The sequence below is a fragment of the Hyaena hyaena genome, unplaced genomic scaffold, assembly GCF_003009895.1.
Source record: "Hyaena hyaena isolate Hyena2069 unplaced genomic scaffold, ASM300989v1 scaffold_528, whole genome shotgun sequence".
Taxonomy (NCBI): domain Eukaryota; kingdom Metazoa; phylum Chordata; class Mammalia; order Carnivora; family Hyaenidae; genus Hyaena; species Hyaena hyaena.
This window is the reverse complement of record NW_024081158.1, coordinates 103,646-125,148: the sequence shown is the minus strand read 5'-3', so window position 1 is coordinate 125,148 and position 21,503 is coordinate 103,646. Positions and strand designations below refer to the sequence as shown.

Below are 21,503 nucleotides of genomic sequence, written 5' to 3'. Positions count from 1 at the left end.
AGACTTAACTTTGCCTTTACTTTTTCCTAGTCATGCTTTACTCCGAAGCATGATGTAGGGCCATGATGTAGATGGCCCCAGAGTTGTCCAGGGCACTCAAGAAGTTCATCACAGACATATTATGGGGAATAACTCGTGGTTCCCTTAGGAAATATGTGTTACTCATTGTCTGTGGAATGTTGTTACCTACATACAAGGTGATGTCATGATTAGTAAAGCATACTAATTCAATGCCCTAGACATTAATTTTATGTAGGAAATACATTCAGCTGTGAGTAACAGGAAACTAAAACACTATGGCTTAAATAAATGTCTCTTTCATGAAATGTGAAGTTTGAAGGTAGGCAGTTCAAGGCAAATGCTGCAGGTCCCAGTGATCACTCTGTCACCCTTAGACCTTCTTAGAGACGAGACAACTTAAAAGTGGACTGTGAGCTTTGGGTCCCATTGCTGTCTCCTTGTGGCCCTCACCCCCCATCTTGTGGCTGGAAATCTGCCTTTTGGAGCTCTAGCCTTCCAGGTAGGTAAAGGCAAGGGCAAAGAAAGGCCAAGGCTGATCTACTACCTTGACAACTACAAGAGGTGCCATTTGTGGGTAGATGTCCTAAGAGTCAGCCAAATCTGACCTCTTTTGAGAGGCTTTCCCAGAAAGCACACCCATCAATTTCCAATCTCATGTCATTGACCCTACCAAGATCACGTGGCCACCTCCATGTGTTCTTCGTTGGGCCCACTGCCATCTTTAACAAGATTTGGAGTGGAGAGGGATGAAGCCAGGGAGAATGGATGTCACTGAACAACTAACCACCTCTGTCACAGGTGCCAGTATTTCATCATCAGATGTTGTGTGAGAGGAACATTTTTGCATTTGGTTATTACAACAATCCTGTGAATGAAGTTATTGTAGTGTTACTTAACAGATGGGAAATCAAGTATAAGGGCTTATATTGAGAACACATGTAAAGCTCCCTCACTACCGTTAGTTATTTGTGTCAGCCTCTCCTGGAGGACAGAGGATGGGCCCTTTCCCACTTAAAAAAAAATTATATGGTATATAAAAAGGTGACAGCACTATGGAAACAAAGGAAAAGTATAGCAGGGTAATGGATTAAGAGTTATGGTAGGGGCGTCTGGGTGGCTTAGTTGGTTGAACATCCAACTTTGGTTCAGGTCATGATCTCATGGTTCGTGGGTTCAAGCCCTGCATCAGGCTCAGTGCTGACAGCTCAGAGCCTGAAGCTTGCTTTGGATTCTGTGTCTCACTCTCTCTCTGCCCCTCCCCTGCTTGTGCTCTGTGTCTCTCACTCTCAAAAATAAAACATTAAAAAAAGAGTTATGGGGCTGGGGGCTATAATTTTTTAAAGCAGCTTTATACATATCATAAGATTTACCCCTTTTAAATGTACAATTCCATGATTTTTAGCGTATTTACAGAGTTGTGCAACCACAAAAAGAAACCCATACCCATTATCAGTCAGTCCCCCCCATCCTGTCCTCGTCCTGGCCTCTGACAACCAATAATTAGTGACAACCACTAATTTGTGGATTCTGGATGTTTCATATAAATGGGATTGTACATTATGTGATCTTCTGTGATTGCCTTCTTGCACTTGGCATAATGTGTTCAGAGTTCACCCACGTTGCAGTACATATCAGTACTTCCTTCTCTATGGGTGTATAGTATTCTATCAGCTGGGTAGAACACATTGTGGTTATTTACCCTGCAGTTGATAGACACTTGGGTTGTTTCCACTTTTTGGTTTTTTTTTTTTTTTAAATGTTTTATTTATTTCTAGGAGAGAGAGAGAGACAGCGCGAGCAGGGGAGGGTCAGAGAGAGAGGGAGTCACAGACTGAAACAGGCTCCAGGCTCTGAGCTGGCAGTCAGCACAGAGCCCGACGCGGGGCTCGAACCCACAAACTGCGAGATCATGACCTAAGCGAAAGTCGGACGCTCAACCGACTAAGCCACCCAGGCGCCCCTAGAGATAAACATTTTAACAGTTTGTAGTATATGTCTTTAGTCTCTGGAAGTGTGTGTGTGTGTATAATTCAAAGTGTATAATTCAAAAGTGTATTGCAGTGAACTTATGACATGAGTCCATATATATCTACCTTTTCTTTGCCAAAATCAATTTAACCATTTCCTTAATGACTGATATTTAGTCTGTTTTAAATTTTTTTGGCAGTTACAGTGAGTAAGGTATTGAGTTTCCTTATATCTGTATCATTGCTTGTTTGTGCAGGTATTTTTATGGGATAAGTTCCTGAAAATGTACTTGTTGGGACTAAAGTAACACGTATTTTGAATCTGAGGCTGCCAAATTACTCACGAGAATAAGGTTGACACAGCTGCCAACCTTCACCACTTCACCACGGGGCACAATAGGCACATTGCCTAGGGCCCACCGTCCTTTTAGGGGTCATGAAAAAGTTTTAATTTCTTTTAAAATCAGGAGAAAAAAATATAAGAATAATAATGAATACATAGTATACAATGACTCCAACCTGGATTGTATTTTTTATACCAGTGCAGCCATAAAATGTATATTTTAATATTTTTTTTATGGAGGGGGACCCCCAAAGGCAAATGTGTGTAGGACCCCCACAAGTTGTAATGTGACCCTGGGTTATCCATTTTTTCCACATCCTTGCGACTCTGAGAATTATCTTTATAGTTTTCACCGGTCTTTTATGCAAAAAGAAATAAGTTCACAATTGTTTTTACTTGCACTTTAGATATTTGTGAGATATTATCTCCTAAATTTATTGACCACTTAACTTCCCTTTATGAATTGCCTATTTGTATTATTTTCTCATCTTTCTGTTGAATTGCTCATCTTTTCCTTGTTAAAAACTTCTTTTTACAGTATAGTAAACATTGCAAATTTTTTTCATAATTTTGCATTTCAGACTTATTGGTATCTTTGTGTAATGATACTTAAAGTGTTTTTGTACTCCCGATTTGGCAAGCCTTTCTTTTATGGTATCCTTCTTCCAAAGGCTTACGAAGAGTTTCATTGATATTTTGTTTTGTAGAATATCGATGGCTATTAGATATTCTACAAGATTGTAGATATTCTACAAGATACTATAATATCTTTAATTCATCTGGAATGCATTTTTGTAAAGGATGTGAAATGTTTCTTAACTTTGTTTTCCAAGCATAGCCAGTTGGTCCAACACCATGGGACAATAATTTGAAATGCCACCTTAATCAAATTTTAAATTCTCATATATATACATGGGTCTATTTCTTGTATCTCTTCTATCCCACCACTCCATTTCTCTATTGATATGCTGGCACCACACTTTTAATTCTGTAGCTTCATGATATTTTGGTGTTTGATAAGGTAGATCACTACCCCCCAACTCTCCATAATCCTTCTCTTTCAATTTTTTCCTTGATTATTCTCATATATTTACTCTTTCTTATGAACCCTAGAGTTAACATTTTCAAGTACTGCAAAAAAAAATTCCCAATGAATTTTGTAAAACTTAGAGATTAATTTGAGGAGAAGGACATCTTTACAAAAGGGACTCTGTCTCTCTGAGATTATGGTGTTCTGTTCAGACCTTCAGTTTCTGCCATTCCCAGGTGGTCTACGGTTTGCGGAAGCCCTGGCCCTCGCAGCAGTCTCTTCAGACTGTGTTTGCAGGGCAGGAGGCCAGCAGCAGGGGCTTGTCTTTGCATCCTCCTGAGGTTAATGGTAGATGGCTTTTCTTTGCCATTTTTGGTTCATTTAGTACTGGTTTTCTAAGAAGTGTGTTCTGCTCCAAAGCACTGTGGCACAGCCACCGTAATCTCTTTGCTTCTGCTTTTGCTTATTCTGGCTCTTTCTCCACACGAGTGCCTAGGGCAGCCTTTCTAGTCAGATCCCCATGGTGCCCTGCTGGAGAACCTTCAGTAATTCTTCATTGTGTTAGTTATCTATGGCTGCTGTAACAAATTACTACAAGCATGACGCCTTAAAACAATACAAATTTATCATCTTATAGTCCTGCAGAGCAGCAGTCCAAAATCAGTCTTATTGGGCTAAAATCAAAGTGTCAGCATTCCTTTCTGGAGGTGCTAGGGGAGAATAAATGTATTCCTTGCCTTGTTCAACTTCCAGAGGCCTCCTGCATTCCTTGGCTCTTGGCTCCTCCCTCCATCTTCAAAGACAGCAACTCTATTACTGACTTCTGCTCCTGTGGTCACATCTCCTTCTGTGACTCTGATCCTCCAGCCTCCCTCTTAAAAGTATGATCCTGAGGATGCTTGTGATTCAACTGGGTCCACCCAGATAATCTGGAATCCTATCCCTACCTCAGAATCCTTAACTTCCTCACATCTACAGTGTTCCCTTTGCCATGTGACGCAGCATTCACAAGTCCCAGAGATTAGGATGTGCACCTCTTGGGCAGGGCATTAATTCTGCCTACCACAGCCATTCCCTTCAGGACGAATTTGGCTTGCCAGCCCCTCATTGGCCTGCCCTAACTAGTCCTCTGTCTAACCTCATTCTGCTCTGGAACCTGTCTTCTCTGCTTCCTCCAGTTCTGGTCCAGGCTGGACTAGGTCCCTGTCTTTCCCCACCTCTTATTCCTACTCATCTTCCAGCCTTGGCTTAAACTTCACTTTATCTGGAAGCTTTTGACAACCTCTTATACTTCCTGCATATTCCTCCAGATTTCATTAGGGGTTCTCATATCCTCCACTGTTCCTGGCCCTGCTTATTTTGCCTTTTATATCATTGTGTGTTTGATTATCTTCTCTCCCAAAATGTAAGCACTTTGAGGGCAGAGGTGATGGGCAGCTGCATACTTGGTGCATAAGAAGGAGATTATTAACTCCTAGCTGAATGAATTTATAAACCTATAATTTCACAATAGAATGCAAGTTATTTTACTCTATAGGCTTCATCTTAAAAGTATTCATTATTCATCCAATAAATATTTGCTAAGTACTGACTTGGTAAGTACTAAGGAAGTTAAAATTAAGAAAAATTCACTTGAATGTTATGAGGATGCTAAGATTGTAGTTGTTTATGAGCACAAGGACTTGAATAACAACTCTCCCACTCCAGGAAAATGGACTTGGAGATCAGTGAACCAATAGACTTCAGTTCTGGAGATCATCAGCATCTGGTTCGGAAAGCAGCAGATAGTAACATCCAGACTGGGCCTAGTCACTCCACAAGTTTACCTTCATCTGAGCCACAAAGAACTCATGAAGAACCACATTCTAAGACTAGAGAGCGATTGGATTCCTATGTGGTACAGATTTCAGAAGACACCACCCCAGAGGTCAGCAGTTCTTTAGGCAATTTGTTCTCAGATTCATCTGTCCGCAGAGGTAAGAATAAAGAAATGAACTTTTTGGAAGAGAAAAGCAAGTGTTCTCTTAAAATGTTTCCACAGAGTGGACTGTTGGAAGACTTAACTTTGCCTTTACTTTTTCCTAGTCATGCTTTACTCCGAAGCATGATGTAGGGCCATGATGTAGATGGCCCCAGAGTTGTCCAGGGCACTCAAGAAGTTCATCACAGACATATTATGGGGAATAACTCGTGGTTCCCTTAGGAAATATGTGTTACTCATTGTCTGTGGAATGTTGTTACCTACATACAAGGTGATGTCATGATTAGTAAAGCATACTAATTCAATGCCCTAGACATTAATTTTATGTAGGAAATACATTCAGCTGTGAGTAACAGGAAACTAAAACACTATGGCTTAAATAAATGTCTCTTTCATGAAATGTGAAGTTTGAAGGTAGGCAGTTCAAGGCAAATGCTGCAGGTCCCAGTGATCACTCTGTCACCCTTAGACCTTCTTAGAGACGAGACAACTTAAAAGTGGACTGTGAGCTTTGGGTCCCATTGCTGTCTCCTTGTGGCCCTCACCCCCCATCTTGTGGCTGGAAATCTGCCTTTTGGAGCTCTAGCCTTCCAGGTAGGTAAAGGCAAGGGCAAAGAAAGGCCAAGGCTGATCTACTACCTTGACAACTACAAGAGGTGCCATTTGTGGGTAGATGTCCTAAGAGTCAGCCAAATCTGACCTCTTTTGAGAGGCTTTCCCAGAAAGCACACCCATCAATTTCCAATCTCATGTCATTGACCCTACCAAGATCACGTGGCCACCTCCATGTGTTCTTCGTTGGGCCCACTGCCATCTTTAACAAGATTTGGAGTGGAGAGGGATGAAGCCAGGGAGAATGGATGTCACTGAACAACTAACCACCTCTGTCACAGGTGCCAGTATTTCATCATCAGATGTTGTGTGAGAGGAACATTTTTGCATTTGGTTATTACAACAATCCTGTGAATGAAGTTATTGTAGTGTTACTTAACAGATGGGAAATCAAGTATAAGGGCTTATATTGAGAACACATGTAAAGCTCCCTCACTACCGTTAGTTATTTGTGTCAGCCTCTCCTGGAGGACAGAGGATGGGCCCTTTCCCACTTAAAAAAAAATTATATGGTATATAAAAAGGTGACAGCACTATGGAAACAAAGGAAAAGTATAGCAGGGTAATGGATTAAGAGTTATGGTAGGGGCGTCTGGGTGGCTTAGTTGGTTGAACATCCAACTTTGGTTCAGGTCATGATCTCATGGTTCGTGGGTTCAAGCCCTGCATCAGGCTCAGTGCTGACAGCTCAGAGCCTGAAGCTTGCTTTGGATTCTGTGTCTCACTCTCTCTCTGCCCCTCCCCTGCTTGTGCTCTGTGTCTCTCACTCTCAAAAATAAAACATTAAAAAAAGAGTTATGGGGCTGGGGGCTATAATTTTTTAAAGCAGCTTTATACATATCATAAGATTTACCCCTTTTAAATGTACAATTCCATGATTTTTAGCGTATTTACAGAGTTGTGCAACCACAAAAAGAAACCCATACCCATTATCAGTCAGTCCCCCCCATCCTGTCCTCGTCCTGGCCTCTGACAACCAATAATTAGTGACAACCACTAATTTGTGGATTCTGGATGTTTCATATAAATGGGATTGTACATTATGTGATCTTCTGTGATTGCCTTCTTGCACTTGGCATAATGTGTTCAGAGTTCACCCACGTTGCAGTACATATCAGTACTTCCTTCTCTATGGGTGTATAGTATTCTATCAGCTGGGTAGAACACATTGTGGTTATTTACCCTGCAGTTGATAGACACTTGGGTTGTTTCCACTTTTTGGTTTTTTTTTTTTTTTAAATGTTTTATTTATTTCTAGGAGAGAGAGAGAGACAGCGCGAGCAGGGGAGGGTCAGAGAGAGAGGGAGTCACAGACTGAAACAGGCTCCAGGCTCTGAGCTGGCAGTCAGCACAGAGCCCGACGTGGGGCCCGAACCCACGAACCGCGAGATCATGACCTAAGCAAAAGTCGGACGCTCAACCGACTAAGCCACCCAGGCGCCCCTCCACTTTTTGGTTATTATGATTAATGCTGTGATCAATATTCCTATTTGAGTGTGTAGACATAAATCTTCATTTCTCTTGGGTAGATACCTGGGACTTGCTAAGCTATGTGGTAAATCTATGTTTAACATTCTGGGGAACCGCCAAACTTTTCCAAAGTGACTGGACCATTTTACATTCCAGCCATCAGTGTATGAGGGTTTCTGTTTCTCCAAGCCCTTGTCAGTGCTTCTTACTGCCTATCTTTAAAAAAAAATTCTTTATTTTGAGAGAGAGAGAGAGACAGAGAGAGAGAAAAAAAAACAATGGGGGATAGAGAATCCCAAGCAGGCTCCATGCTCACACCACAGAGCCCAACACGAGGCTCAAATTCATGGACCTCAGTGTGAGATCGTGACCTGAGCTGAAATCAAGAGCTGGACGCTCAACCAACTGAGCCACCCAGGCATCCCTCCATCCATTTTAAACTAATAATTAGTTTTTTTGTATGTATTACCTGAGGAAGGGATCCAAATTCACCCTTTTGTGTGTATGTGTCCAGTTATCCCAGCACCATTTGTTGAAAAGACTATTCTTTCTTGCTTGAATTGCTCCAGCACATTTTGTTAAAAATCAGTTGACCATAAGCATAAGGGATTGTTTCTGGACTGTCAAGACTGTTCTGCTGATCTTACATCTAGTCTTATAAGGCTGGGCCACGTTTAAACTTTATTCCCTGAGGGCCTCGGTGGCTCAGTAGATTAAGTTCTGACTTTGGCTCAGGTAATAAATAGTCTCACAGTTCATGAGTTCAAGCCCAGAGCCAGGCTCTGTGCTGCCGTTTGGAGCCTGCTTCAGATTCAGTATCTCCCTCCTTGTCTGTCCCTCCCTTGCTCATACTCTGTCTCTCTCAAAAATAAAATAGTTAAAAAATAATAAAATTAATTAAAAAATATTCCCTCCCTGTCCCTGAGACATAGATGTGAAATAAATGTTGACTAAATGAATACTTAAACGTTGGCAGCCCACATTTGGGCATATATGTTATGGTATTTTGACTAAGATAGCTCAGTCCCATTTCTTTGTTGTCATCCTTCCTGTGTATAGAAACCATCCAGCAAAATGGCACAGCTGAAAATTCCATAAATGATTAAGCAGCATTCTCTGTTTTTTTTTCTCCTTTTACAATTGAGAGAAAGCTACAAAACGGTTCATTGTCATCTCCAGCACCATATTTAGAGGGCTCCAGAGAAAGCTGTGCAATAGGAAGTAAGCAAAAGGAGATGCCGACATGCTCTGCTTTGGCGTCCAGCTGGGGAACCCGTGGTTTTATAATTCCTCGGGGTACGTGGTGTCTGCTCAGGTAGAAGGGAAGATCGTTGCTGAAGGCAGGCAGGCTGGTGAGAAAAGTGGTGGGAAATCTCCACAAACTTTAGGGCAGCCGAAGCCCATCATCTCCAAGGGCTAACCACCCTTGCTATTCAAAGCTCAGATACCTCCCAGTGCTCTGTTCTGCATGCGTGGGGGAGCTGGAACCCTAATAATGGCCCGTGATGTTCAGAGACTTTCAGGTCACTTGTGCCCTAAGGACAGGGTGTGCATTATAAGGAATTAAGTTCCTGAGTTTGTCTTTTAGTTTTGGGGACTTCTATGGATAGACCCTCAGATCTCCAATAAAACACCTCTAACAATCCGAATGGAGTATTTTCCACAAGTTCTGCAGAGCTGTGTTTTTTGGTTATCCATTTGCTGACTCTAAACTATCTCTCCTTTTCCCATCCTCAAAGAAATCAGAGGAAATATTCTTTTGTTAAGTATCAAAAAGAGGTAATTACATTTCTATTAAAAATTTTTTTAATGTATGTTTATTTTTGGGAGAGAAAGAGAGTGCAAGCAGGGGACAGGCAGAGAGAGAGGGAGACACAGAATCTGAAGCAGGCTCCAGACTCTGAGCTGTCACAGAGCCTGATGCAGGTCTCAAACTCACAAACCATAAGATCGTGACCTGAGCCGAAGTAGACCACTTACCTGACTGAGCCGTGCAAGCACCTCTTCAATTCTATTTTTACTTAAATTTTTTTTTTTTAATTTACATCCATGTTAGTTAACATATAGTACAACAGTGATTTCAGGAGTAGATTCCTTAATTAGCCCATCCTCTCTCTCACAACCCCTCCAGTAACCCTCTATTTGTTCTCCATATTTAAGAGTCTCTGTTTTGTCCACCTCCCTGTTTTTATATTATTTTTGCTTCCCTTCCCTTATGTTCATCTGTTTTGTATCTAAAAGTCCTCATACGAGTGAAGTCATATGATATGTGTATATGTGTGTATGTATGTGTATATATATAATATATATATATTTTAGTGTTTTTTATTTATTTCTGTGAGAGGGAGGGAGGGAGAACAGGGGAGGGTCAGAGAGAGGGGGACACAGAATCTGAAACAGGCTCCAGGCTCTGAGCTAGCTGTCAGCACAGACCCTGACGCAGGGCTCGAACCCACGAAACATGAGATCATGACCTGAGCCGAAGTCAGATGCTTAACCAACTGAGCCATCCAGGCACCCCTAAAATTTTTTTTAATGTTTGAAGTCATATGGTATTTATCTTTCTCTGACTAATCTCGCTTAGCATAATACCCTCTAGTTCATACACATAGTTGCAAATGTCAAGACTTCATTCTTTTTGACTGTCAAGTAATACTCCATTGTATATATATATATATATATATATACACACCACATCTTCTTTATCCATTCATCCATTGATGGACATTTGGGCTCTTTCCATTCTTTGGCTATTGTTGATAGTGCTGCTATAAACATTGGGGTGCACATGCACCTTCGATTCATCATTTTTGTATCCCTTGGATAAATACCTAGTAGTGCAATTGCTGGGTCGTAGGGTAGTTCTATTTTTAATTTTTTGAGGAACCTCCATACTAACTTCCAGAGTGGCTGCACCAGTTTGCATTCTCACCAGCAGTGCAAGAAATCTTCTTTCTCTGCATCCTTGCCAATATCTGTTGTTGCCTGAGTTGTTAATGTTAGCCATTCTGACAGGTGTAAGCTGGTATCTCCTTGTGGTTTTGATTTGTATTTCCCTGATGATGAATGATGTTGGGCATTTTTTTCATGTGTCGGTTAGCCATCTGGATGTCTTCTTTGGAAAAGTGTCTGTTCATGCCTTTTGTCCATTTCTTTACTAGATTATATGTTGAGATTGATAAGTTCTTTATTGATTTTGTATACTAACCCTTTATCTGATACATCATTTGCAAATATCTCCTCCCATTATGTCAGTTGCCTTTTAGTCTTGCTGATTGTTTCCTTCACTGTGCAGAAGCTTTTTATTTTGATGAGACCCCAATAGTTCATTTTTGCTTTTGTTTCCCTTGCCTCCAGAGACGTGTTGAATAAGAAGTTGCTGCAACCAAAGTCAAAGAGGTTTTTGCCTGCTTTTTCCTCAAGGATTTTGATGGCTTCCTGTCTTACATTTAGGTCTTTCATCCATTTTGAATTTATATTCATATATGGTATAAGAAATTGGTCCAGGTTCATTTTTCTGCATGTCACTGTTCAGTTTTTCCAGCCCCACTTGCTGAAGAGACTGTCTTTATTCCATTGAATATTCTTTCCTACTTTGTCAACGATGACTTGGCCATACATTTTTGGATCCATTGCTGGGTTCTCTTTGTTCTGAGTGTCTGTTCTTGTGCCAGCATCCTACTGTCTTGATGAGTATAGCTTTGTAATAATACGGCTTGAAGTCCAGGATTGTGATTCCTCCTGCTTTGGTTTTCTTTTTCAAGATTGCTTTAGTTATTTGGGGTCTTTTCAGGTTCCATACAAATTTTACGATCTTTTGTTCTAGCTCTGTGAAGAATGCTGGTGTTATTTTGATAGGTATTGCATTGAATATATAGATTGGTTTGGATAGTTTTGACATTTTAACAATATTTGTTCTTCCTCTCCAGGAGCATGAAAATTTTTACATTTTTTTTTGTGTCTTCTTCAATTTCTTTCATACGCTTTCTATAGATTTCATTGGATAGATTTTTCACCTCTTTGGTTAGATTTATTCCTAGTTATTTTATGGTTTTTTGTACAATTGTAAATGGGATCTATTCCTTGATTTCTCTTTCCATTGCTTAATTGTTGGTGTGTATGAATGCAACTGATTTCTGTGCATTGTTTTTATATCCTGTGACTTTGCTGAATTCACGGATCAGTTCTATCAGTTTTTTGGTGGAATCTTTTGAGTTTTCCATATAGAATATGCTGCCATCTGCGAAGAGTGAAAGTTTGACCTCCTCCTGGCTGATTTGGATGCCTTTTATTTCTTTGTGTTGTCTGATTGCTGAGGCTAAGACTTCCAATACTATGTTGAATAACAATGGCAAGAGTGGACAGCCCTGTCTTGTTCCTGACCTGGGGAAAGCTCTCAGTTTTTACCCATTGAGGATGATATTAGCATTGGGTCTTTCATATATGGCTTTTATGATCTTGAGGTATGATCCTTCTGTCCCTACATTCTTGAGGGTTTGTATCAAGAAAGATGTTGTATTTTGTCAAATGTTTTCTCTGTATCTGTGGAGAGGATCATGTGGTTCTTGTCCTTTTATTAATGTGATGAATCACACTGTTTGTTTTGTGGATATTGAACCAGCCCTGCATCCCAAATATAAAGCCCACTGCATCCCAGGTGAATAATTTTTTTAATGTATTGTTGGAGCCAGTTGGCTAATATCTTGTTGAGGATTTTTGCATCCATGTTCATCAGGGAAATTGGTCTATAGTTCTCCTTTTTAGTGGGATACTTTGGTTTTCGAATTAGGGTAAAGCTGGCTTCATAGAAAGAGTTTGGAACTTTTCCTTCCATTTCTTTTTTCTTTCTTTCTTTCTTCCGTGTTTTTTTTTTTTTTTTTTTTTGAACAGCTTTAGGAGAATAGGTGTTAACTCATCCTTAAATGTTTGGTAGAATTCCCCTGGAAAGCCATCAGACCCTGAAGTCTTTTGTTTTTTGGGAGATTTTTGATTACTAATTTGATTTCTTTACTGGTTATGGGTCTGTTCAAATTTTCTATTTCTTCCTGTTTCAGTTTTGGTAGTTTATATGTTTCTAGGAATTTGTCCATTTCTTCCAGATTGCCCATTTTATTGGCATATAATTGCTCATAATATTCTCTTACTATTCCTGCTGTGTTGGTTGTGATCTCTCCTCTTTCATTCTTGATTTTATTTATTTGGGGCCTTTCCTTTTTCTTTTTGATCAAACTGGATAGGGGTTTATCAATATTGTTAATTCTTCAAAGAACCAGCTTCTGGTTCATTGATCTGTTCTACTGGGTTTTTTTTGGTTTCGATAGCATTGATTTCTACTCTGATCTTTATTATTTCCTGTTGTCTGCTGGTTTTGAGTTTTATTTGCTGTTCTTTTTCCAGATCTTTAAGGTGCAAGGTTAAGTTGTGTATCTGAGACCTCTCTTCCTTCTTTAGGAAGGCCTGGATTGCTATGTCCTTTCCTCTTATGACTGCCTTTTCTGTGTCCCAGAGGTTCTGGGCTGTGATGTTATCAAAAGTACATGGCTTCCATGTACTTTTTAATTTCCTCTTTAACTTCTCGGTTAGTCCATTCATTCTTTAGTAGGATGTTCTTTAGTCTCCAAGTATTTGTTACCTTTTCAAATTTTTTCTTGTGGCTGATTTCAAGTTCCATGGTGTTGTGATCTAAAAATATGCATGGTATGATCTTGATATTTTTATACTTGTTAAGGGCTGAGTTGTGTCCCAGTATGTGATCTATTCTGGAGAACATTCCATGTGCACTGGAGAAAGATGTATATTCTGCTGCTTTAGGATGAAATGTTCTAAATATATGTATTCATATATGTTCTGAAGTCCATCTGGTCCAGTGTTTCATTCAAAGCTATTGTTTGCTTATTGATTTTCTGTTTAGATGATCTGTCCATTGTTGTAAGTGGAGTGTCGAAGTCCCCTAATATTATGGTATTATTATCAATGAATTTCTTTATGTTTGTGAATCATTGATTTATATATTTGTTTGCTTCATGTTTGGAGCATAAATGTTTACAATTGTTAGGTCTTCTTGGTGGATAGACCCCTTAATTTTAATATAATGTCCTTCTTCATCTCTTGTTAGTCTTTATACTAAAGTCTATATTGTCTAAGTATGGCTACTCTGGCTTTCTTTTGTCAACCATTAGCATGATAGATGGTTCTCCATCCCCTTACTTTCTTTTTTTTTTTTTTTAAATGTTTTAATTTCTAGGTGAGAGAGACAGCATGAGCAGGGAAGGGTCAGAGAGAGAGGGAGACACAGACTTTGAAACAGGCTCCAGGCCCTGAGCTGGCAGTCAGCACATAGCCCGATGTGGGGCTCGAACCCACAAACTGTGAGATCATGACCTAAGCGAAAGTCAGATGCTTAACCGACTAAGCCACCCAGGCGCCCCCATCCCCTTACTTTCAATCTGAAGGTGTCTTTAGGTCTAAAATAGGTCTCTTGTAAACAGCATATAGATGGATCTTGTTTTCTTATTCATTCTGTTACCCTGTGTCTTTTGATTGGAGCTTTTAGTCCACTGACGTGTAGAGTGAGTACTGAAAGATATGAGTTTATTGCCATTATGTTTCTTGTAGAGTTGGAGTTTCTGGTGGTGATCCCTGGTCCTTTCTAGTCTTTGTTGCTTTTGTTCCCCGCCCGCCCCCCCTTCTTTTCTTCCCTCAGAGAATCCTCCTTAAAATTTCTTGCAGGGCTGGTTTAGTGGTCACGAACTCCTTGAATTTTTGTTTGTCTGGGAAACTTTTAGTCTCTCCTTCTATTTTGGGTAAAGAATTCTGGGCTGCATATTTTTCCGATTCAGCACACTGAATATATCCTGCCTCTCCTTTCTGGCCTGCCAAATTTCTGTGGATAAGTCTGCTGCGAACTGATCTGTCTTCCCTTGTACATTAAGGACTTTTTTTTCCCTTGTTGTTTTCATGATTCTTTCCTTGCCTGAGTATTTTGTGATTTTGACGATGATATGCTTTGTTGATGGTTGGGTTTTATTGAATGTAATGGGAGTCCTCAGTGTTTCCTGGATTTTGATGTCCATATCTTTCCCAGGTTAGGAAAGTTTTCTGCTATGATTTGCTCATATAATCCTTCTATGTTTTTCTCTCTCTCTTCATCTTCTGGGACCCTATGATTCTGATGTTGCTCCTTTTTAATGAGACACTGATTTTTTCTAATTCTTTTTTTTTTTTTTATGTTTTATTTATTTCTAGGAGAGAGAGAGACAGCATGAGCAGGGGAGGGTCAGAGAGAGAGGGAGTCACAGACTGAAACAGGCTCCAGGCTCTGAGCTGGCAGTCAGCACAGAGCCCGACGCGGGGCTCGAACCCACGAACCGCGAGATCATGACCCAAGCGAAAGTCGGACGCTTAACCGACTAAGCCACCCAGGCGCCCCGAATTTTTTCTAATTCTTAAATCGTGCTCTTTTGCCTTAGTCTCCCTCTTTTTTTCTGCTTCACTATTCTCCATGAGTTTGTCCTCTAGATCACTGATTTGCTGCCCTGCCATATCCATCCTTGCCGCCGTGGCATCTATTCAAAATTGTAGCTCAGTTCTAGCATTTTTTCTTTTATCCTGACTAGCTTTTACTTCTTCTATCTCCACAGAAAGGGTTTCTAATCTATTTTCGACCCCAGCTAGTATTCTTATTATAGTGATTCTAAATTCTGGTTCAGACATCTTGCTTGTATCTGTGTTGATTAAGTCCCTGGCTGTCATTTCTCCCTACTCTTTCTTTTGGGGTGAATTCCTTCGTTTTGTCTATTTGAAGGAAGAAAAGGAATTAAGTAAAAAAAAATTAAAATTAATAAAGTAAACACACACACACACACACACACAATTAAACAAATGATGTTAGATCCAAGTGTGCTTTGGTCTGGTTGTTGAAAGGAGCTTGATAGATTAGAGGAAAAATGGTTGGAGGGAGGAAAACATTTGAAAATTTCAAAAAATGAACACAATGAAATAGAATAAAATGAAATGATGGAAGTAAAATAGAATTTGAAAAATGTACAAAAAACCAAAAAGTATAGTAGAGGAAATTAAAGAAAAATATTTTAATAAAAATTCAAAATAAAAATTTTTTCTATTTTTGTATTCAAGAAAAAAGAAAGATGAAAAAGAAAGAAAATTGAATAGATGGACCAGCGAACAGACTGAAATACGATTGAAATTACATCATTTTCCCCTAGAAGTCAAAGTATGAAGCACTTTATAGTACATAAACTAGGCAGGCAGAGAAACTTGTGGTGTTCCTAAGGAGTGAGGTTGGCCTAGTGGGGCGGGGCTTAGTGTATCGGCTCCTTCTCCACTAAGTGGCGCTGCTTAGCTTACTGGGTTGGATTGTTGTGGCGCTTGTTGGTGTGTGTGTGTGTGCATGCGCTGGAGGGGTGAAAATGGCATCACTCAGCCATCCCATCTCTAGTATCGGAATTCTTTTCTTCCTGATAAGCAATCGTGCACCCGTCCTTTGTCTCTGGCTTCTGTCCACTCCCTGCTTTCACACTGTTTGTGATCAAGCCGTCAGGTTGCCAGACGTCACCTCCTTCCTGAGTTTTATTTCAGATGCAGCTATTTTTCCTGACCCCTTACTCTGAGGGACTGTGGCTTTGACCTGCTCAGATCTTCTTCAGGCGGGTCTCACCGAGCAATAGCTGGGTGCTGGCCACACCCAAGAATGTTTGCGGGACCTTGCTTCTGCCGATGCCCAGAGACTGTGGCTAGGTGCCAGCCCACCCCAGAAAAAGTTAACATGATTGTGTAGCAGCAGTGTTTCAGGGATTATGGAAAATCACAACACACATCAGGCACCAGGCTTTACCCTTAACCCCTTGTTCCAGCACCAGTGAACGTGGTTGTTCTCTGGAGTCCGCTGGGGCCTTTGCCTGTGTAGGGGTCCACAGCCTCTACCAAATATTCTCCCCACGGGGGAACTGTTCTCTATGTGGCCTGCGAACCCCCAGACCCACTCTGCTCCTTGGAATTCACCCTTCCCACCAGAGTGCTGCCATGTGTTGAGCTGCCAAGTTTCAAACTCTGTGCTCCCCTTATTTATAGAGTCTTAATGGAGTTTAAACTCTCTCCTTTCTCCCTTTTTAGTTCAGTCCCTGTGGCCTTTTCTACTTTTCCACTTTCTCTCCAGCTGCTTTTGGGGTGGCAGGGGGGATATGCTTTTCCTATACACTCCCCTCATCTCTGTCTTCTCTCCTCAAGCAAAAACAGCTCCCTGCCCTCTGCAGCTTCTCTCTCTCTCTCCCTCAGTTTACCTCTCCACGCCATGTACCTACTGAGAATTTGTGGTTCAGGTTTTGCAGATGTTGTGTTAATCCTCAAATCACTTTTCTAGGTGTGCAGGATAATTTAGTGTTGATCTGGCTGTATTTCATGGACGCGAGACAAAAAAATTTCCATGCTATTCTACCATTTTGGCTCCTCTCTCTTCTATTTTTACTTTTGAATATTGTATCACAAACATAATGTTTCTGTTTCTTCAGCTTTCATTATAAAAGTGTTCCTGATCCTGTCAGCTCAATTGGTGCTCACTGGGGCGATTATCAGCGTGTTTATTTTCTGGTAAGTCTTTGTTACTCATGTAAATGAAATATTAAGTTGTCCACATTAATTCTTATTGAACCAATTCAACTTAATTTTGTTCATTAAAAATGATCTCTTTTTTCTTAAACATAGGATATACTATTTCTATAGCTTTGTTGTTTGAGGCAACTCTTAGACCAAGGTGTTGGTAGATTATCACAGTTTTACTTCAACTTCCTAAGCCAAGATCTTTTTGTCTTATTCTTTTTGGGGGCACTATTTCATTTTCTAATTTCCCTGAGCTATTTCCAAAGATGAAAATGGATAAAGGAAAAAAGGTAAGATTATGGAGGACTTGGAGACTTGGAATGCTGTTAAAGGCAGAAATGATTTCAGAGACTATGATCCAATACTGTTTAAACCTATCCTGTGAAAACCTCTATTTACAAAACAAATATATGAGAAATTATTTTTTTTTTGCTTTGTCCACATAGCAATCTCAGTTTTTTTTTTAAAATAAAAATGTCACCAGGATGTTTGCATTCATTCAAATTTGACTTATAATTTATTACGACTATCTTTTTATAAATCTATTTTAAGAAGCAAGGTAAGTTTATATGTTTCACTATTTCACTGCTCATTTGTCATTGCCAGTGATTAAGGGTTTATCCCTTTCTTATGAGATTATTTTACTCATACTTAAATATTACATTAGTTAGAAAAATAAACAATTTGTTGTTTAAAACTATATTAAAAAAATTTTTTTAACAGGAAGGGTTTAAGAGCTTGGGTGCTTATGAATGCCTGGTTCACCTATGCAATCTTGTAAGTATTCTTGGATTTAATAAAACATGGTTTTTCTACTAGATATTGACTGAGGTTCTTTATTAAAAATTAGTTGAAGGTATAACATTATTGAAATGATAAAATTATAGAGTTAGAAAACAAGCAAATTAGCGGTTACCAGGAGCTAGAGAGTGTGTGTGTGTGTGTGTGTGTGTGTGTGCGCGCGCGCGCACGAGCGCCAGAAATAGATGGCATGAGGGAGATCTTTTTGAGGTTTTAATGATGGGATGGTTTCAAATCTTGATTGTGGTGCTGGTTACACCTATCTACACCTAGATTTGTGTCCAAATTACATGACATAGCATTATATACACCTTGTACGAATGTCAAATTACTGGCTTTGGTATTATATTGTAGTTATGTAAGATGTAACCACTGAGGGAAACTAAGGATGCATGGGACTTCTGTCTCTTTGTAACTTCTTGTGAATCTGTAATTATTTCAAAATAAGATATTAACAAGTCTATGGATGACAGTGAGAAAGTTTTAAAAGCTAAAAAAAAAGTAAAGGTAATAATTAGCATGCATTTTTGTTTACTCTATAACAGTTATTATCAGAGAGTAACATATAATAACCTATTTCTGTCTCTGTTCATCTACTTACATGATAAAATCACTGAAAGCAAATAACACTTGGCTCTCAATTACCCTTAGCCCAGCATTTTTTGTTGTACTTATTGTACTTGCTTGCTGTGGGAATCTTCGCCGTCAGGTGCCTGTGAATTACATTCTCCTGGGACTATTTGTAAGTAAACTTTGTTAGCATGCATTGTTAACTCACTTGTGAAATATATTTTTGTCACATTACTAATTCTGCTTCTATCATGGAAAATCTTCCTGTGGAATAATAGAGATAGAAATTATTTGTGAGATGTCCTCTTGGCTGGATCCTAGCTGTAATGAAGTCATAAACTTGTTTATGAGATAGTGTCCATGCCCTTTAACTAAAGCTAGAGAATCTGGGAATGCTGAGCAACTCCTTGTTGCTGGCGACCTTGCCTCTGGGAGGCCATGTTGGGGACCTGCTCAGAGTCCAGGCTCCATTTGAGGAACAGTTAACTTGACTGTTACTGGCCCTCTGCTGGTCACAACGAACACATTCTGTTATGGAGAGTAGGTTCCACATTTAGTTCACAAACTCGTGTGTTTGAAGTATACTTTATTTTTGTAAGAGTTCTCTTATTTCTGTTTCAAGTCTCATGGGTGCAGAAACCCAGCTCAGCGCAGGTTCCCCTATCTCCCCACCTTGCACCTCTGGCTTTTCCAGAGAGTTGGGGGTGAGGCTGGGGCTTCTGGTCCTAGGCTCTCCTCATTTCAGCGTGGTCTGGTTTCTGGTTCACCAGCACCTCCTGTGGGGCTTCCACTCACAAGGTCTTACACATAGGTCCTTTCTCTGTGGATCAGTGCTGCTCTCTCTGGCCCACAGAAAACGTGGCCAGCCACGTTTTCTTGCATCCAGTTCCTTTCTGTGCTGGCCACGAGGATTCCAAGAACTCAGCACCCTTCCATTGTGAAGATTTATGTAACAATTAGTTTATTCTTCATCTGGTGAAGATTTGAGGTAGCTTATAAAAACACCCACAATATAAGAGGGTAAAATAAAGTGCTGGGGAAATCTGATAAAAGTAAAAGTAAGGGTAGGAAAATAAATTCAGTGGTTAGATTAGTGTACAAAATGCATAATCCTATCCACCCTGAACAGCCAAAGCAATCTTGAGAAAGAAGAACAAAACTGGAGGTATCATAATTCCAGATATCAAGGTATACTACAAAGCTATAGGAATCAAAACCATATGGCAGTGGCTCAAAAAGACATATAGTTCAATGGAATAGAATAGAGAGCCCAGAAATAAACTCACAGTTATATGGTCAGTTATGGTCAGTTAATCTATAAAGGAGACAAAAATATACAATGGGCAAAAGACAGTCTCTTAAGCAAATGGTGTTGGGAAAACTGGACAGCCACATGCAAAAAAGAATGAAACTGGACTACTTTCTTACAGTATAAACAAAAATAAAATCAAAATGGATTAAATACCTAAACATAAGACCTGAAAGTATAAAACTCCTAAAATAAAACATAAGCAGTAAACTCTTGAACATCGGCCTTAGCAATATTTTTTGGATCAGTCTTCTCAGGTAAGGGAAACAAAAACAAAAATAAACAACTAGGAATACATCAAATTTAAAACTCCTGCACAGTGGAGGAAACCATCATCAACAAAACAAAAAGGTAACCTACTGAATGGGAGAAGATATTTGCAAGTGATATACCTGATAAGGAATTAAAATCATAGACCTATATAGCTATATAGATACTCATACAAATGAATATCAGAAAAATCTAATTAAAAATGCATAGAGGATCTGAATAGACATTTTTCCAGAGGAGACCTATGGATGGCCAACAGATGAATAGATCCTTAACGTCACTAGTCATTATGGAAATGCAATGAAATGTCACCTCACACAAGTCAGAATGGCTAGTATCAAAAAGACAAGTGTTGGTGAGGATATGGCAAAAAGGGAGTCCTCTTGGCCTGTTGATGGGAATATAAATGGGTACAGTCACTGTAGAAAACAGTATGGAGTTTCTCCAAAAATTAAAAAAAAAACAAATAGCATACTGTCCAGTAATTCCACTTCTGAGTATTTACTCAAGGAATTAAAACACTAATTTAAAAAGATGAATGTACCCTATGTTTATTGCAGCATTATTTACAATAGCCAACATATGGGTGGCTCTGTCAGTTGAGTGTGTCTGACTGTTGATTTTGGCTCAGGTAATGAGCCCAGTGTTGTTGGATCAAGCCCTGCATTGGGCTCCGCACTGAGCATGGAGCCTTCGTGACATTCTGTCTCCCTTTGCCCTTCTTTCCACCTTGAGTGTGCTCTTACCCTCTCCCTCAAAAATAAGAACTGCAGCAACAACAACAAAATAGCCAAGATATGGAAGCAGCTTAAGAGTTCACTGATAGATGAATACAGAAGATGTGGACATACATACAATGGAATATTACTCAACCACAGAAAGAATGAAATCTTGCCATCTCTGACAAGATGGATGGACCTTGAGGGTAAATGCAAAGTGAAATAACTCAGAGAAAGACAAATATCATATGATTTCACATATATGTGGAACCCAAAACAAAAAAAAAATGAATAAACCAGCAAAACAAACAGATTCATAAATACAGAGGAAAAAGCTGGTGGTTGTGAATGGGGAGGGGGTGGAAAGGCAAAACAGATGAAGGATTTTAAGAGTTATAAACTTCCACTTATGAGTTAGAGGGATGAAAAGTACAATACAGGAATATAGTCAATAATATTGCAACAACTGTATGATAAATGATATTGTATTTATTGTAGTAATCATTTTGCAACATATATAATTGTTAAATCATGTTGTATACCTGAAACTAACCCAATACTGTATGTCAACTATAATTAAAAAATTTTTAAATGCATGGTGCTATGCACTTGCCTGTGATGAGCCTAGATTTGGGTCTGTGCCTTCTGGTAGTCAGAGTGTAAGGACATGTGGCCAGTGGTGAGATTCTCAACATGCAGATAGCACAGTGTCCAGTGTGATTTATATGTTGGGAAGAACATCTTCCTCCAGAGACTATGTCTCTGATGCCCACATTTGGGCATTTCCTTGGCCAC

The 21,503-nt window shown here is 39.6% G+C and overlaps 1 protein-coding gene across 1 annotated transcript in view; it reads left to right on the top strand.

The window, feature by feature from the left end:
* The first annotated feature begins 5,072 nt into the window (after nucleotides 1-5,072).
* The window catches only part of LOC120247481 (protein lifeguard 2-like), a 28,900-nt gene continuing 12,469 nt past the window's right edge, over nucleotides 5,073-21,503 (top strand). The window contains exons 1-4 of the mRNA XM_039255422.1: nucleotides 5,073-5,337; nucleotides 16,952-17,030; nucleotides 17,763-17,816; nucleotides 18,492-18,582. Coding sequence (XP_039111353.1) covers nucleotides 5,073-5,337; nucleotides 16,952-17,030; nucleotides 17,763-17,816; nucleotides 18,492-18,582 — 489 coding nt within the window. The remainder of the gene's footprint in view (nucleotides 5,338-16,951; nucleotides 17,031-17,762; nucleotides 17,817-18,491; nucleotides 18,583-21,503) is intronic.